This window comes from Balaenoptera acutorostrata, chromosome 3 (assembly GCF_949987535.1).
Source record: "Balaenoptera acutorostrata chromosome 3, mBalAcu1.1, whole genome shotgun sequence".
Lineage (NCBI taxonomy): Eukaryota > Metazoa > Chordata > Mammalia > Artiodactyla > Balaenopteridae > Balaenoptera > Balaenoptera acutorostrata.
This window is the reverse complement of record NC_080066.1, coordinates 20,481,499-20,498,441: the sequence shown is the minus strand read 5'-3', so window position 1 is coordinate 20,498,441 and position 16,943 is coordinate 20,481,499. Positions and strand designations below refer to the sequence as shown.

General features: G+C 39.6%; 3 protein-coding genes across 4 annotated transcripts in view; all 3 read left to right on the top strand.

Annotated features, from left to right (window-relative positions):
- The window catches only part of DHTKD1 (dehydrogenase E1 and transketolase domain containing 1), a 57,908-nt gene extending 53,682 nt beyond the window's left edge, over positions 1 to 4,226 (top strand). For both annotated transcript variants that reach the window (XM_028162925.2, XM_007167415.2), the window contains 2 exons: positions 1,771 to 1,856; positions 2,693 to 4,226. In XM_028162925.2, coding sequence (XP_028018726.2) covers positions 1,771 to 1,856; positions 2,693 to 2,797 — 191 coding nt within the window. In that variant the 3' untranslated portion in view covers positions 2,798 to 4,226. The remainder of the gene's footprint in view (positions 1 to 1,770; positions 1,857 to 2,692) is intronic.
- Positions 4,227 to 6,479: 2,253 nt separating this feature from the next.
- LOC103015994 (60S ribosomal protein L17-like) lies at positions 6,480 to 7,034 on the top strand. Its single transcript, XM_057544033.1, has one exon. It carries the CDS (start codon positions 6,480 to 6,482, stop codon positions 7,032 to 7,034), a length of 555 nt encoding a protein of 184 aa, XP_057400016.1.
- Positions 7,035 to 9,471: 2,437 nt separating this feature from the next.
- Positions 9,472 to 16,943, top strand: part of SEC61A2 (SEC61 translocon subunit alpha 2) — a 28,293-nt gene continuing 20,821 nt past the window's right edge. Inside the window, exons 1-3 of the mRNA XM_057544070.1 lie at positions 9,472 to 9,598; positions 11,739 to 11,806; positions 12,897 to 12,962. Coding sequence (XP_057400053.1) covers positions 9,592 to 9,598; positions 11,739 to 11,806; positions 12,897 to 12,962 — 141 coding nt within the window. The 5' untranslated portion in view covers positions 9,472 to 9,591. The remainder of the gene's footprint in view (positions 9,599 to 11,738; positions 11,807 to 12,896; positions 12,963 to 16,943) is intronic.

The window sequence follows — 16,943 nt, the reverse complement described above, 5'->3', positions numbered from 1 at the left end:
GGAATCTGGAGGTATGAAAGTAATACAACTGAAGCCAATGTCTCCATGTCTTTTTTGGTGTCCCTTTGGGTGTCCCTTTCGCTCGCCCCCACTTTCATATAAGACAGCGAATTTCTTGAGTTTGGAGGGAATCAGTGCTATACAGTCGTTTATGATACATCTGGTATAATTGTAAAAGATAAGCCTTTTCAACAGATGGGGCTGGCATGATTAGATATCTATGTGCACCTTATACAGAAATTAACTCAAAGTTGATCATAGACCTCAATGTAAAACTATAAAACTTCTAGAAGGAAGTGGATGAAAATCTTCCTGACCTTGGGTTAGGCAAGAAGTTCTTAGACATAACACCAAAAGCACGTTCCAGAAAAGAAAAAGTAGATTTTACCAAAATGAAAAACCTTTGCACTGCAAAAGGCACTGCAAAGAATATAAAAAAGAGAAGCCACAAACTGGGAGAAAATATCTGTAAAACCATATCTGACAAAGGACTCTCCAGAATGTTTAAAGAGCTCTGAAAACTCAACAGTGAGAAAACGTATAATCCAGTTTTTCAAAAGGTGCAAAAGAATTGAACAGTCATTTTACCAAAGAACCAGATGGCAAATACCCATATGAGAAGATCATCAACATGATTAGTGATAGGGAAATGCAAATTAAGCCAAAATGAGATATGGCCACATACCTATTAGAATGGCTAAAATGAAAACAAAACAATATCAAGGACTGATCAGGATGCAGAGCAACCGGGACCCTCATTCACTGCTGGTGGGAATGCAAACTCCTACAGCCACTCTGGAAAACAGTTTTGTCAGTTTCTCTTGCAGTTGCACACAGAGTTTCCTTACCACCCAGCAGTCCCACTCCTAGGTATTTACTCAAGAGAAAGGAAAAATCCATATGTGAATATTTATAGTGGCTTTATTCATAATTGCCCCAAGCTGGAAGCAACCAAAACATCATTCAACTGGTGAATGAAGAAACAATCTCATTGTGCATCCCTACAATATCATGCTCCTTAACAATAAAAGAGAGTGAACTATTGCTATTGGCAGAATCACTGATGGATTTTGCTAGTTCACAGAAGCCAAAACCAAAAGGCTGTGTGCTGTGTGATTCCACTTACCTGATGCTCTGGAAAAGGCAAAACTTCGGGGATAGAGAAAAGATCAGTGGTTGCCAGAGGTTGGGGGTGGGAGGAAGAGCTGAGCACAAAGGGGCAGGATGAGGGAATATTTGGGGTTTAGAGAATTGTTCTGTATCATGATTGTGGTGATGGACACATGACTATGCATTTCTCAAAAAAAAAAAGACAACACTGTGCCATATTGGAAAGGTAATAATATATTTACTTGATATATGTGTGTGTGTGTGTGTGTGTGTGTATATATGTATATGGATATATGTAACTATGTACCTTTCCTTTACACTGGAAAGGTAATAATATATTTACTTGAGGATATATGTGTGTGTGTGTGTGTGTGTGTATGTATATATATGTATATGGATATATGTAACTATGTACCTTTCCTTTACACTGGAAAGGTAATAATATATTTACTTGAGGATATATGTGTGTGTGTGTGTGTATGTATATATATGTATGTATGTATGTAACTATGTATGTATATGTGTATATATACATATATAACATGTATAGTATACGTATGTGTATGTATGTGCACACACATACATATATAGTGTGTCTGTGTGTGTAGTATGCTGAATATATTTACTTGAGATACTGAGATGAACTTTCTTCTTTCACAGATTTTATTTGGAGTCAGGAGGAGCCTCAGAACATGGGTCCTTGGTTTTTTGTTTCTCCAAGGTTTGAAAAGCAACTGGCCTGCAAGGTGACAGCTCTTTCTCTTTTGCAGTGTTTTGTGTGTGTCCCTTTTCTCCTATTGGAGTGCCAACAAATAGGTTTATCCCCTATTATCAGTCCAAAGCTTCTAAAGATAAACTAAAATATAAAACCTAGTTTTAGGCTCCTGTTTCAGACTAAACTGCTGAGTGTTTAGCAAGCTGTATATGTGTACCTACTAGTATCATGTTAAAAACAAAAACAAAAACAATGATTATACTCGAAAAGATAGAAGACCTACCTGTTGTCTACCTTTCCCATTAGCCTACTCAGCATTCTTGTCCCAAAGGCCAGTATCCACGCCCCGGGGGAGGAGAGCGATGAGCCGGCTGGTTTTATAATAACACTTATTCCAGGCCCACCTGCAAAGCTGGTAGACGTCGGAGGCCAAATTCTTTGTTATGTTTTAGGAAGAGGAAAACAAGGAGAAGAACAGTTGTGCTTCTGTTTATCTTTCTATTCTGCTTTGATTAAAACTCAGGTCACTTAATACCAGTTTACAGCACTCAAATAATTTTCACCTGTAAATAGTTCTAATTTAGGAAACTCTACAGCTAAAACCAACTCTACAGCTAAAACCAACCAATCTGTCCTAAGAATAGGACAGATTCCAGAATATGTCTCACCTTGTCATGCCTGGAATTTAGTTTTCAGTTGTGACATAGATCTCCCTGCAATCTATTTTATGTAACACATTATTTTCCAAAAAGGTGATTTCTAGTTAAACAACTTTAACAGAGAAATACATGCACATCCCTGGGTGAGCTAAGCAGAGCTCGGATCTAGTCCAAATGTCATTGTATTTCTTTTCTGCTCCAACGCTAGCTCCGTCTGGTGAGCCGACCCGCGTTGCCGGTACCTGCTGTAGGAATCGGCAGTGTTCATCTACAGCAGCATGAAGAAGTCCTCGCCAAGACCTTCACCAAATGATGCCCTTCGAAGAAACACTACTTCCTTGTAAGAAAACTGCCATAAAAAGAAAGGCTCGCCTCCTCCACTCTCTCCTCCTTCCATTAGGTGCCACAAAAAGAATGTATTCCTCGAAGATGTTGGGATTGATGAGGACAGAGGAGAGGTTAATCTAGAATACATGGAACAGCCAAAGGAATTGTTCATCAAGACGTGAATCCCACAAGTCACTTTTGTCCTTAAAAGTACCATAGTGTTATATTTTGTTAGACCTGTGTGGGTTGTAGAGCTAGGTCCTTATCCAGATGTTTCCAGACTCGACTCTTTCTAGTTAACTGGATATACCCAGGAAAAGTTCTTGAGTCTGAACTTATAGCTGCATAGGGATTACCTCAACATTACCTCCCTATTTTCTTGACACATGTGACTTTCATGAATTTTCCCTTTTTTATTCAAAGTCCTTGACTACCTATATTTTCAATTTATGTCATCTCTGGTACTGCTTTCCAGCCACTGTGAAAAGTGTTTCACCAAACACTATAGCAAAACTGTATTATTCCTGATTTGTGTTCTTCATGATCACTATTTTACCCATTATCCTTAAATATAGGTCTTATTAAATATAAACCTCCGGGTGTATGATCCTTTAGTGCAGTATTATTAAGCTGAGTTATAGTTACGATGAAATTGATTTGTGGTCTACTTTGCCATAGTATCTTTTTTTTTTTCCTTAAATTGTTCTTGCCGCGATACCTTAATATTTTTAATTAACTCTGGGTGTCTGATATGGGGATTTCAGCCCCTGGTTGATCATCAGCCTTGCCTCTAAAAATCCCTGCTGTCATATGATATTAATTTGTGATAGTTAAGGATCACTTTAACTTTGATAGCGGGAACTTCCCAACATCAGGCACTTTCTGGATTTCTAGAGGTCACCAACTCACTCCCTTATTCTGAAATTAAGCTTATAACTGGAAGTATAACTAAATATCAGCAAACTGTGTACATTTACATGGCTTGGTGCTGCAGAGCACTACCATGTACCATTCTCATGCTGGGACACTGTTTTTCTCAGAAATGGGGGAAGTACTGGGGCCCTGTAACACCCTCTCCACTTTTACTGGCAACTTTTAATGTCTTTCAGAATCAATGTATAGGTTGTTCTGGCCACAGCAGTAGATTCGTGATTCACATCTTAAACGTGTACATTAGTGTACTGATTTACCGTTTCTGTAATATTCACATCCCTTTTATTCCTATACATGTGAATGCTTTCTTCCTTCGCCAAGCCTTATAAATCATGTAACTTAGTGCAAGCCTTATAAATCATGTAACTTAGTGCCACGCATGTCAACCAGTAAAATTACAAAGGTCTGTTTAATGAGAACGGTTATCAGTGTTTTATATTGAACTAGAAAGAAAATAAAAGCACAGTGTCATTTGTTTTTCAGATCTCTCTGTTTCTTGAGTTAAAACATTTCAAAAGTCTGAGCACAAAATGAGATGGAAAACCAGATTTTTTTTTTAGTTGAGATCTCTCCACATTTCTAACTTTACACCTCACGAGTCTGTTTCCTGTTACATCTCCAACTTGAGCCGTGAAATGTCTTCTGTATCTTAACCTTACTCTCAATCACCACTGCAACGTGGATCAGCATTTTGAATTACCTTGCAGGAAGAGGCCATTTGAAGAATTCCAAATCAAATACTCACATAATAAAGAATGGGATAAATATATCAGTAATAAAGTAAAATATTTTAAAAATTGATAATGTGGTATTAATATCCCATTAATATAAATCTATGCTAGAAGCACAGAGTCTGAACCACTGGACCGCCGGGGAAGTCCCCCAAGTTTTCTTTTTTATAAGAACAATTTTGCTCAGTTTTCCTATATTTTCCATACACATACTGTAAGCAAAAATATTCTAAAGTATAGCCGTTTTCGGGCTGACTGTATTACCTTTGAAGTTTTATTATTTAAAAAAATTCCTCGGCTGGCAATAGAAACAGTATCACTTTTGCAAAATTGAAGAAATATGGGGCTTCCCTGGTGGCGCAGTGGTTGAGAATCCGCCTGCCAATGCAGGGGACACGGGTTCGAGCCCTGGTGTGGGAAGATCCCACATGCCACAGAGCGAATGGGCCCGTGAGCCACAATTACTGAGCCTGCGCGTCTGGAGCCTGTGCTCCGCAACAAGAGAGGCCGCGATAGTCAGAGGCCCGCGCACCGCAATGAGGAGTGGCCCCCGCTTGCCACAACTGGGGAAAGCCCTCGCGCAGAAATGAAGACCCAACACAGTCATAGATGGATAAATAAATAAATTTAAAAAAAATTACCTAGAATTGCACATACACACACACATATATATGTGTGTATGTATATAAAAAAAAAAAAGAAATATGGTTTTAGCAATTAAGGGTTACAAAGGAAGGAAGTCATAGATTAAGAATCAAGACTTTTGGTCAGAGAAAGACAAATACCATATGATATCACTTATATGTGGAATTAAAATATGATACAAATGAACTTATTTACAAAACAGAAATAGACTCACAGACCTGGAAAACAAATTTATGGTTACCAAAGGGGAAAGGGGGTGGGGGAGAGATAAATTAGGAGCTTGGGATTAATGGATATACACTACTATATATAAAATAGATAAACAACAAGGTCCTGCTCTATAGCACAGGGAACTGTATTCAATATCCTATAATAAACCATAATGGAAACGAATCTGAAAAAGAATATATATATGTATGTATATATGATATTGAATCACTTTGCTGTACACCTGAAACATTGTAAATCAACTATACTTAGATTTAAAGAAAGAAGGAAAGAAAGAATCAAGACTTGGGTCTTGAGGTTCCAAAAGCTTTACCTAATTTCTCTTAGATGTACTTGGATATTTGGTTTACATTTTTCAGCTTCTCAGAGGATTCAGGCTAAAACTATTAAATTTTTGGAAAATTTGGACAAAATGTTTAAATCCTCAATATTTGTAACACACGATTACACAAGTAGACAATTCCTAAATTATTCTATGGAAGTAGTAATTCACTGTCATGTTTGTATTTAAATCTGATAAAGCACAATCTAAAGCAGACTGTTAGTTCCACACGGCCAGTTGCAAAATCAGTTAATTTTAGCAAACTTTTAATAAAGGTATACTACTTTAGTGTTGTTTCCCTGTGTCTTCTCTGACTCATATGAAGAACCAGCTATAATGGAACAAAGATAAGAAATGATCCTGTAGGAGTAGAATGGTATTTCCTCAATAAATAGTTTATTGAACACGTGTTGCATATATGGCATTGTTCTGGACATTAGAAACACATGAAATTTAGAGAAAATGGGTTGCCCACCGTCCTCAATGGACTAATAATCTGAGAAGACAAAGTATTTTATGTGCAGAGAGAGAGTCTTGCTGAATGTGCTTAAAACAAGGTGGAAGGTCATGATAGAGTGATATTCCTGATAGATGTAGATTAGGTGGCGTCTTGTGGTTATGCAAGGAAAAGTCTTGAGTGGCAAGTAGTAGCAGAAAGACTGAAGAATCTTGGAAAGGGAATTCACAAAAGTTATCTAGGGTATATTCCCAGCTTGTTCCCAGGCTTTTCCTTGAACCAGAGAGCTGTCCCAGAGACAGGTAGTAAAGAGAGAACTTTTCTGGTAAGGGGCCTGAGGTGACCTCTAAAAATGGTTCACTATTCACTTGACCCAGAAAACCCCACAAAATCATGCAAGTCAAGAGGTTCAACTCTTCGTGTTCACTTTAAGAACACTCGTGAAACTGCCCAGGCCATTAAGGGTATGCATATCCGAAAGGCCACCAAGTATCTGAAGGATGTCACTTTAAAGAAGCAATGTGTGCCATTCTGTTGTTACAAAGGTGGAGTTGGCAGGTGTGCCCAGGCCAAAGAGTGGGGCTGGACCCAGGGTCGGTGGCCCAAAAAGAGTGCTGAATTTTTACTGCACATGCTCAAAAACGCAGAGAGTAAGGCTGATCTTAAGGGCGTAGATGTAGATTCTCTGGTCATTGAGCAAATCCAGGCGAACAAAGCCCGCACGATGCGGTGCAGGACTTACAGAGCTCATGGTCGGATCAACCCATACACGAGCTCTCCCTGCCACACTGAGATGATCCTTACTGAAAAAGAACAGATTGTTCCTAAAGCAGAAGAGGAGGTTGCCCAGAAGAAAAATATATCCCAGAAGAAACTGAAGAAACAAAAACTTATGGCCCGGGAATAAATGCCGCAAATAATAAATGCAAATAAAAGTTAAAGAAAAAAAAAAGAGAGAGAGGTACAGGCCACTCTTCTCCTTCTGTCAATTAGATTTTCAATTTAGTTCATCTTCATTGACAGGATTCACGAAATTAGTTCACAATCTAGTGTCAAAACTGTATTTAAGTCAAACACTTGCAGGTAACTGAAAATGATACAAAAATTAAATAAGACCCTCCCTGCTATCCAGAAGTTTATGGTGTACTAGGGGAGATTAGGCAAGTATGAAAATGACTAAAACAAAGTAGAATGAGAGAAGAATGAAGTCACAGGATGTGCAGTGATGATTATGGCAGATTGCATTTTCCAAAAGGCCAGAGCCGTATTTTGTGTCCCACAAGCTCTTCCAGAATCTTACCACATCCCCATCTGGAGGTGGAGTCTATTTCCCTTCCCTCTTGAAGTTGAGCAAGACTTTGTGGCTGCCTCTATAAATGCAATGCACTGAAAGTGATGCTGGGTCACTTCCAAGGACATGCCTTGGTAACCAGCTGCCATGTTGTGGGGAAGCCCAGGCCACATGGAGAAGCCACGTGGAGATGTTGGAGCTGACAGCTTCTGCTGAGGTCTTAGCTGACAGCCAGCATCAAATGCCAGACTTGTGAGTGAGAGCACCTTCTGATAATTCAAGTCCCCAGCCTTGGACCTGTTGCAGATGACCCCAAGTGGAGCAGAGACTCATGCAAGCCCAGCCTAAATTGCCATATATATATGCCATATATATATATGTATGTGCGTGTATGTGTATGTACATAACTTTGTTTAAAGACAAACACAGCTGGACAGTAAAGTGCTAAGGACAGATTTTATTCAGTAATATACTATGTATTGTATTAGGGAAAGAATCCAGTGTGAATTAAACCCAACTTTGATTTGGACAAAAGTGACTGGCCTTTTAAGAGGAGAGTGAGAGGATAGGAAGAGGGCGGTGAGTGGAGGCTCAGTAGAGTCAGGAAAGTGAAAAATTAAGTGAAAAAAGCTGGAAGGTTTGGTCCACGTGAAACCCATCCAGGTTTGTTAACTGGTGCTAATGGAAGTTAAGCTCCTATCCTTCCACAGAGGCTGGGAGCCAGAGATCCTGCCTTCAAGTGCTGGCTGGAAGAAACGGTAAATTCTTTTGGCGGCCTTGAGCTTTCCCAGGCAGATATTTTAAGGGGGCTATGGACAGCCTAGGGTGGAACTGTGTGGTGCTTGTTCCACCTCTTTATAGGCCTAGTGGAGAAAGGCCTATAAAGGTAAGGTAAGGCCCAGTGGAGAAAGGGCTCAGAGGAGCCTGGCTAGAGTGTGGTCAAGGGGAGGCTGTGTGTGTGTGTGTCTGTGTACTTTGCTTCTTTTTTAAACATACATCTAAGCATTAGAACAGATCATTGGATTTGGTGATTATAAATCATTAAGTGTCCTTTGAAATAGCTTGTTTCAGCAGTTGTTAGAGCAGAAGTTATATTTCAGGGGTTTAAAATTTGAGTAAGGAAAATAAATTTGAGGGCCTTGCATGTGTCAATCTCTTCGTTCATTTAGTTTTCACACCTGTAGGCGGTGGCTATCATTATCCTTATTTTACTGATGTAGCTCAGAAAAAGTAATTGCCCAAAGCCATTAAGAAGTAGGAGGGACTAAAATGTACGGCCTAATACATTAGGAATTAGGAATCTAATGTACGGCCATTAGATTCCTAGGACTGCATGCGTTCCCTTACACTACGCCGTCCAAGAGGAGACAAAAGAGACTAGTCCAGAGGGACAAAATCCTGATGTACTTTGGAGAAGCTAAAGGAGCGTGAGTGGTAGACAGTGGAGGGAATTCCCCCGCGGTCCAGTGGTTAGGACTCCCCGCTTTCACTGCCGAGGGCGCGGGTTCAATCCCTGGTGGGGGAACTAAGATGCCGCAAGCTGCTCCGCGAGGCCAAAAAAAAAAAAAAGTACTAGCTAGTGGAGAGTTCAGAAGCTATTAACTATAGACAAAGAGTCACAAATTTCTGAAAACTTCCTAGTGGTTCCAATAAGATGGAAGCAAAATAAAAAGGTTGTTTGGGTCACGCCGGCTCTGGGGGCGTCTCAGCCCCAGTCCTGGAGATCGAACCCCGGACCGCGCTCCTGGGGCGGCCGCTCTGGCTGGGTCCTGACCTGCCCCGCGGGGCGCCCGGGAGCCGCGGTCGAGGAGACGGCCCTTCCTGGACACTGAGCTCGGAGAGGTACTCAGAGCGGAAAGGCCCTGGCGGCCCTGGCCTCACAGAGGCTCCCAACTCCCGGCACCCACGGGAGGACGCCCACGGGAGAGCCGGCGGTGGCCATGGCAACGCGGCGGACGTCAGCTGCGCCGGCGGCCAACGGCCAGGCTGTTGTCGGGGGGCGGGGCCTGGCAGGGCCTGGCGGGGTGGGCGCGCGGGTCACGTGGACCGGGGCGGAGCCTGCGCGGGGCGGGCCGGAGCGCGTCGGGAACGGGCGCTGAGGCCCGATCAGCGGGACCCGAGCGAAGGCCGCGCTGAGGTCGCAGGGCCCCGCTGGGCCGCTCTAGCCGCCGCCATGGGCAGTGAGTAGCGGCGGCGAGGCCGTCGCCGGGGGCGCGGGCGCCGACGGGCCGCGGGCGGTGGGGCAGGCGACCGCCCGGGGTCGCTTAGCCCGCGGGCCGGGGAGGCGCGGGGTTCGCCGGGCCGCTGAGGAGGGCGCGAGCCGGGGGCCTCCGCGGAGGCTCCTCCAGCCGTGCGAGGCCTCGCCCGGGCCGGCTGCGGGGCCGGGACCCGGCGGTCCGGGGTCTGCGCATCTCGGTGGATGGCGAGGAGCGGCGCACGGCGCGGAGAGGCCATTGGTTTTGGGGGCGGGGAGTTAGGGAACCAGGGGAAACCTGGACCACTTTTAATTTTTCAGGAGCTTAGGAAACTCATATTTTTAGTCCCAAATCACCGTTCCTTAGCATGTTAGTTGTGATGAATGAAGGTCCCTGACTTGTTTCATTTTTTAAAAAGTGATGCATGGCGTGTAGTTTCGGGGAGGAAAGGAGGCGATTGGTGGCATAAAGTTTTCCTTAAAATTTTCATTTCAGTCATTCTGTAGCGTGTACTGAAAACTCAGCGTGTCTCAGGTTGTATAAGCCTTAGGAACAAGGCCTTGCATAATGGGGATCTTTTGAGGGCCCTCTCCCAAACCCTCAACACCAGGAACTTTCGCAGATATACTTACATAGCTGTTGGGGTGACTGTTGTATGAATGGATTCCCGCAAACCCAAGCTGTGCACCCACTGGCCAGCTTGCTAACTAGTGAACATTTGGGGGAAGCTGGAAAGGAAGTAGAGGAGACCTTTGGTCTTGAATTAGCAGTATAATGGGTTAAATTCTGCAGCACAAGAATAGACAAGTGGCAGACAAAAAAGTATTGCTTTTTACATGAATACTCCAACACAGATGATCGTAAGCCAAGAGATCAGGGAGGGTAGCTTGGGTGGAAGTGGGAAGGAGAAGGGGTAAAGGGATTCTAGGAAGTTTCCCGATGTGATTGACATTGGTTTTACATTAGAGATGAACACTTTCATAATTCAGATTTGCTTTCCAGATCGTCTGAAATGGTACTTGGGTAACAAACATCTGCCCATGAGAATTTCTGAATTCTGTCAAACATCAGTGGCTGCCATCATTTTGAGAGGTTTTATAAAAAGATAGTATAGTCCGATCAGCTATACTTCAATAAAATAAATTAAAAAAAAAAAGAAAAAAAATACAGTGTGTTCAACTTTTGGCTAACTGCTGAAGTGTAATTACCCATGTCAGTTTAAAAATAATATCCTGATGTTCATATATACAGAATCCAGTGTTCGTAAGGGAAGATGATCATAACTAACACCTAGTTGTGGCTTTTTGTGTTTCTGTACATTATAGACGCTGGCAGAGACTGAGAGATTATCATCTTCATCCTTCAGTTCTTTGGCAGGACTTTGACTTAAGCCGTGCCAGAAGAGAGTGCCTATCCTTAAAGAACCTTGGTTTATCTTTTCAATATTACGAGTTGTCTGGGAAAACAGTACTTTCTAATGAAATGTAGTTGTCATTCTCTGGGCTGATGATTGTACATACACAAGTACTTTGAGATCCTTTTGTGGGAGAGCGACCAAGCAATGAATAGCGACTTAGTGAAATGAAGTAGAGATTGTATACAGTACTTTGAAAACCTACCTATAGAAGGTTGTTCCGTGATCTTTCTCATTTATGCATTTCAGCATTTTTCAGTCCCAAATTAAGTCAGTTCTGCAGTTACAGCCCATTTCCTGTTGTACTTTCCTTCTCTGATATGTCCTATTTCCTTCTGTAATGCATGGTCTTGTGAGTAGACTGCATTTGCTCTTTTTGATGTAGTGGTGCTCACTGAATTATTCCTTTTCTGTATATGTAGAAGGGGTGGGATTCAAGCATGAGGAAGCAACATTGTGGTACAAGGATACTTGTATTACTTTGCTTCTGCTGACCAGCCCTTAAACCTTTTGGGCTCCTTTGTCCTGTGAATTATTTCTCTTCCCTTATGTATTTGAAATGGAGAGCATTATGATTAATTCATTTTGGGGGGTGTGGGTGGGATGGATTGCCATTAAAAGAAAACATTTGTATTTGATTCTGTGAAAAGATACACCTCTTTTTAAAAACTTTGTAATAGGGACATTTATTCTTTTTTTATTTTTTAACAGTCAAATTTTTAGAAGTTATCAAACCTTTCTGTGCAGTTCTACCAGAAATTCAGAAACCTGAAAGGAAAGTAAGTATAATATTTTAGTAATATAGAGGGTAGCTAAATGACTTATTCTGTTAAACTATCTAGATTGATTTATTTTCCCCAACCTTTTTCTGGTTGTAATTGGAAAAATATTACCTGTTCCTTCTCCTTGCAAGAGGCACAAAGTGAATAAAACTAGTGTAGACCTTTTAAATCTAGTTTATCTCATGGTTTCAAAAATGACTGTTCTTTAAGTTGTAACGTTTCCAAACCAAGTGTTTCTTTGGTCTGTGTGTTATAAGATATAGTATTCTCCTGTCCATTGTGGTCTACCGCACTAGGAATGACCCAGTCTGTTGGGTCAGTTTTGATGAGTACAACTGTTTCACATAAATGGATTGCAACTGTGCAGGTATATACCTCCCATTTCTTGATTCGTTCAATGCAAAGAAAAAAATCACAGAAACGCATTCGGAAGATATTGACCACATCTAATTGTTCTTCCATCATTGTACGCTTTTGGAACTGAGGCATTTCAATTCCAGAAATATTGTTAATCCCAAACTGGTCAGTTCCCAGACATTCCTCTTTTACTGTATGTTCAATTTCGCGTGGAACTAACCAGAATAGGGACTAAAAAGAGCTAAGTAAGACTTCTGTTAAACTCACTGTTTTATTTAGAAGTATATTTCTTTTTTTATTGCTTTGAGGTTATAAAAATAGTTGTTCCAGTTACATGTAAGGCATCCCAAGAAACTTTAGCTTTTCATATTCTATGAAACATTCACAGAATAATATTACAGGCAGTCCTAGCTTTGCTCAATACAGTGTTAACTGAAATGTGTGCATATTAGATCTGTGTCTTTTCATCCTTTTCAGTCTCAATTAATGTGGTACACTGCCTTGAGGCCAGCCTGTATTTAAGTTGTACTTAATTCTCGAAAAAGTAAAGAAAGATGTTTGAGAAGTTTAGCTGTTTGCTTTAGCTGCTACTAACTAGGGCGAGAGTATTTTAAGAGTAAATAATAGGAGCATGTCATGATGGGGAATGCTGGTTAAGCTTTAATACGGAGTTTTCTTTATGTTTGCTATTTCTTAGTTTTGACTGATCATTCTTTGTTTTCTTGCACAGATCCAGTTTAGAGAGAAGGTACTATGGACTGCTATAACTCTCTTCATCTTCTTAGTATGTTGTCAGGTATGTAACCAAACATTAAACAAATGTCTGTACTGTTATTCTAAGGTCTTGGTTGGTTAGAATTTGAGAAACTTATTTTAGTTCAAATAGTAAATATACTGAATTATTTTGAGCATCATCATTTTTTAAAAATTATTTTTTATTGAAGTGTAGTTGATTTACAATGTTATCTTAGTTTCTGGTGTACGGCAAAGTGATTCATTGTACATATACATTTTTTTTTTTCATATTCTTTTCCAGTATGGTTTATTACAGGATACTGAATATAGTTCCCTGTGCTATACAGTAGGACCTTGTTGTTTATCCATTATGTATATAATAGTTTGTATCTGCTAACCCCAACCTCCCAATCCATCCTCTCCCCCCGCCCTTGGCAACCACAGGTCTGTTCTCTATATCTGTGAGTCTGTTTCTGTTTCATAAATAAGTTCATTTGTGTTATATTTTAGATTCCACATATAAGCGATATCATATGGTATTTGTCTTTCTCTTTCTGACTTACTTCACTTAGTATGATAATCTCTGTGTCCATCCATGTCGCTGCAGATGGCATCATTTCATTCTTTTTTATGGCTGGGTAATATTCCATAGTATATATATGTGTATGTATATGTTCATATATGTGTGTGTGTGTATATAATATATACACACACACACACACACCACATCTTTATCCATTCATCTGTCAATGGACATTTAGATTGCTTTTGTAAATAGGAGCATCATCATTAATCAACTCATCATTAATCTGAGTTGATAGTGAAAATGGTTATCTTCTTCTACTGTGTATTTCTTTTGGTTTACTAGTGGGTTTGAACATATTTTCTTCTTTCCCCTTACTTTTCTTTTTTTTTTTTTTTTTTTAATTTTTTTTTTATAGCTACTTTATTTATTTATCTATTTATTTATTTTTGGCTGTGTTGGGCCTTCGGTTCGTGCGAGGGCCTTCCCTAGCTGTGGCAAGTGGGGGCCACTCTTCATCGCGGTGCGGGGACCGCTCTTCATCGCGGTGCGCGGGCCTTTTCACTATTGCGGCCCCTCCCGTTGCGGGGCACAGGCTCCAGACGCGCAGGCTCAGTAATTGTGGCTCACAGGCCCAGCCGCTCCGCGGCATGTGGGATCCTCCCAGACCAGGGCTCGAACCCGTGTCCCCTGCATTAGCAGGCAGACTCTCAACCACTGCGCCACCAGGGAAGCCCCCCCTTACTTTTCAGTTAATGATCTTTACCTATTTTTTTCTTGAGATTTTTTTTGAAATTGATTTATGACAGGTTTTTATATATAAAAGTGTTAAATATTTGACATGTATAGGGCAAATTTTTTCCACTTTGTTTGCTTTTAATCATGTTGTAAATAGTATGTATTAATTAAAAAATCCCCAAAAGCCAAATTCTAGAATCCTAGGGATATTCTGTGTTTATAAATTAATAAAGTTCAATGATGCTTTTTAGTAAAATTTTACAGAGATTAAGTTCATAAAATGAGGATAAAATGTGACCTGCCCGTGTCACAGGGTTATTGTATTGTGAGGATTAAATTAGATAATTTAAGTAAAGTTCTTTGAGGGTTTGAAAAGTACCAATATACATATAAGAAAGTTTAAAAAAATTACATGAGGAAGGAGTAGAACAAATAAAGTCCATAATCTGGGGAAAAGCGAAATATATTTTTTTGAAAAGTGAAACTATTTGATCATTAAAATATTTTACTATTATACTTTGTTGAAAATTCTTTTGCTTGGTCAGGGAGAGTGAACTTTTGAAAAATACAGACAAGTAGAAAAAAAGAAGAATCATCCATATTCCTACCATCTTGTTTTAACATCTTGGAAATTCCCCTCCCCTCCATCAAAAAAAAAAAAATCAACTTTTTAAAGGTATAATTTATGTACAGCAAAATATACTCATTTTTAAGTGTACATTTTAAAGAATTTTGACAAATGTATACATCTACATACCTACTACCTCAGTGGGTATAGAACATTTCTGTTACTCCAGAATGTTTCTTGTACTCTTTCTTAGTCAATTCCCACCTCACCCCATTCTCAGGCAACCACTGATCTGCTATTTCTATAATTTGATTTGTCTTTTCTAGAATTTCATGTAAATGGAGTGATACAGTGTCTAACTTCTTCATCAGCTTTTTGAGATTCATCCATTGTGTTGATTGTATCCATGTTGATTGTATCACAGTTTGTTCATCTTGTCACCTGTTGTTGGACATTCGGGTTGTTTCCAGATTTTGGCTATAACAAAGTTGCTATGAACATTCCCGTACAAGACTTTCTGTGGATATTTGTTTTCATTTCTCTTGGGTGAATACCTATGAGTAGAATTGCTAAGGTTTATGGTAAATGTATGTTCAACTTTGTGAGAAACTAACTCTTTTCCAAGTGGTCCCATCAGCCGTGCCGTATAGGAGTTCTGGTTGCTCTGCATCGGTGTTTATTCTTGGTATTGTTCAGCATTTTAATATTAGCCATTCTAATGGATGAGGTTTTTTTGTTTTTATTTTGATTGAAGTATAGTTGATTTATAATATTGTGTTAGTTTCAGGTGTACAGCAAAGTGATTCAGTTATATATATATATTTTTTTTCAAATTATTTTCTATTATAGGTTATTATAAGATATTGAATATAGCTTCCTGTGCTATACAGTAAATCCTTGTTGCTTATCTATTTTATGTATAGCAGTTTGTATCTGTTAATCCCGTACTTCTAATTTATCCCTCCCCCCTCTCTCTTTGGTAACCATAAAGTTTATTTTCTATGTCTGTTAGTCTGTTTCTGTTTTGTTTATAGATTCATTTATGTTATTTTTTAGATTCCACATATAAATGATATTTGTCTTTCTCTGACTTAATTCACTAAGTGTAATATTGTCTAGGTCTATTCATGTTGCTGCAAATGCCAATATTCCATTCTTTTTTATGGCTGAGTAATATTCCATTGTACGTACACACACACACACACACACACACACACACACACACACACACACACACACACACACACACACACACACACACACACACACCTTAAATCAATTGCCTGCTGATGGACACTTAGGTTGCTTCCATGTATTGGCTGTTGTAAATCATGCTGCTGTCAACCTTGGGGTGCATGTATCTTTTTGAATTAGAGTTTTCTCTGGTCATATACCTAGGAGTGAGATTGCTGGATTTTATGGTAGCTCTATTTTTAGTTTTTTAAGGACCCTCCTGTTTTCCATTTCCATCAAAGTGTAGGAAGGTTCTCTTTTCTCCATGGTGAGGTTTTAACTTGTATTTCCCTGGTAAATGATATTGAGCAGCTTTCTCATATGCTTATTGGGTATTTATCTTTTGTAAAGTGTTTTTTCCCCAAATATTTTGCCCATTAAAAAAAATTGCATTTTTGTCTGATTGGTGAATTATATGCATTTTAAAATATTTTCTGGATACAAGTCCTTCATGAGATATATGTATTGTGAATATTTTCTCATAGTCTATGGCTTGCCTTTTCATTTTCTTAACAATATCTTTTGAAGAGCAGAAGTTTTTAATTTCGATGAAGTTCATTTTATCTTTCTCTTTGATTGCTCATGGTTTTTGTTTCCTATCTAAGAAATGTTTGCCTATTTTAAGGTTGTGAAGATTTTCTCCTGTATTCTTCTAAATATTTTACAGTTTTAGCTTGTATGTTTTGGTCTATGATCTACTCCAAGTTAATTTTTGTGTATGGTGTGAGGTAAGGTTAGGGTTCATTTTTTTCTATATGCATAACCAGTTGTTGAAAAGGCTCTCATTTCTCCATTGAATTACTTTGGCATCTTTGTTGAAAATCAGTTAGCCATATAAGCGTGGATCTATTTTTGTACTCTCAGTTCTGTTCCATTGATGATATTCCATCGTTATGGTAAACCATAACTCTTTTGATTAATGTAGCTTTAAACTGAGTCCTGTAATTAGGTTGTAAAAGTCATCCAACTTTGTTCTTTTC

Bases quoted from the DNA above. Each gene is read 5' to 3' on its own strand.
- LOC103015994 (XM_057544033.1), top strand. From the start codon at position 6,480: ATGGTTCACTATTCACTTGACCCAGAAAACCCCACAAAATCATGCAAG.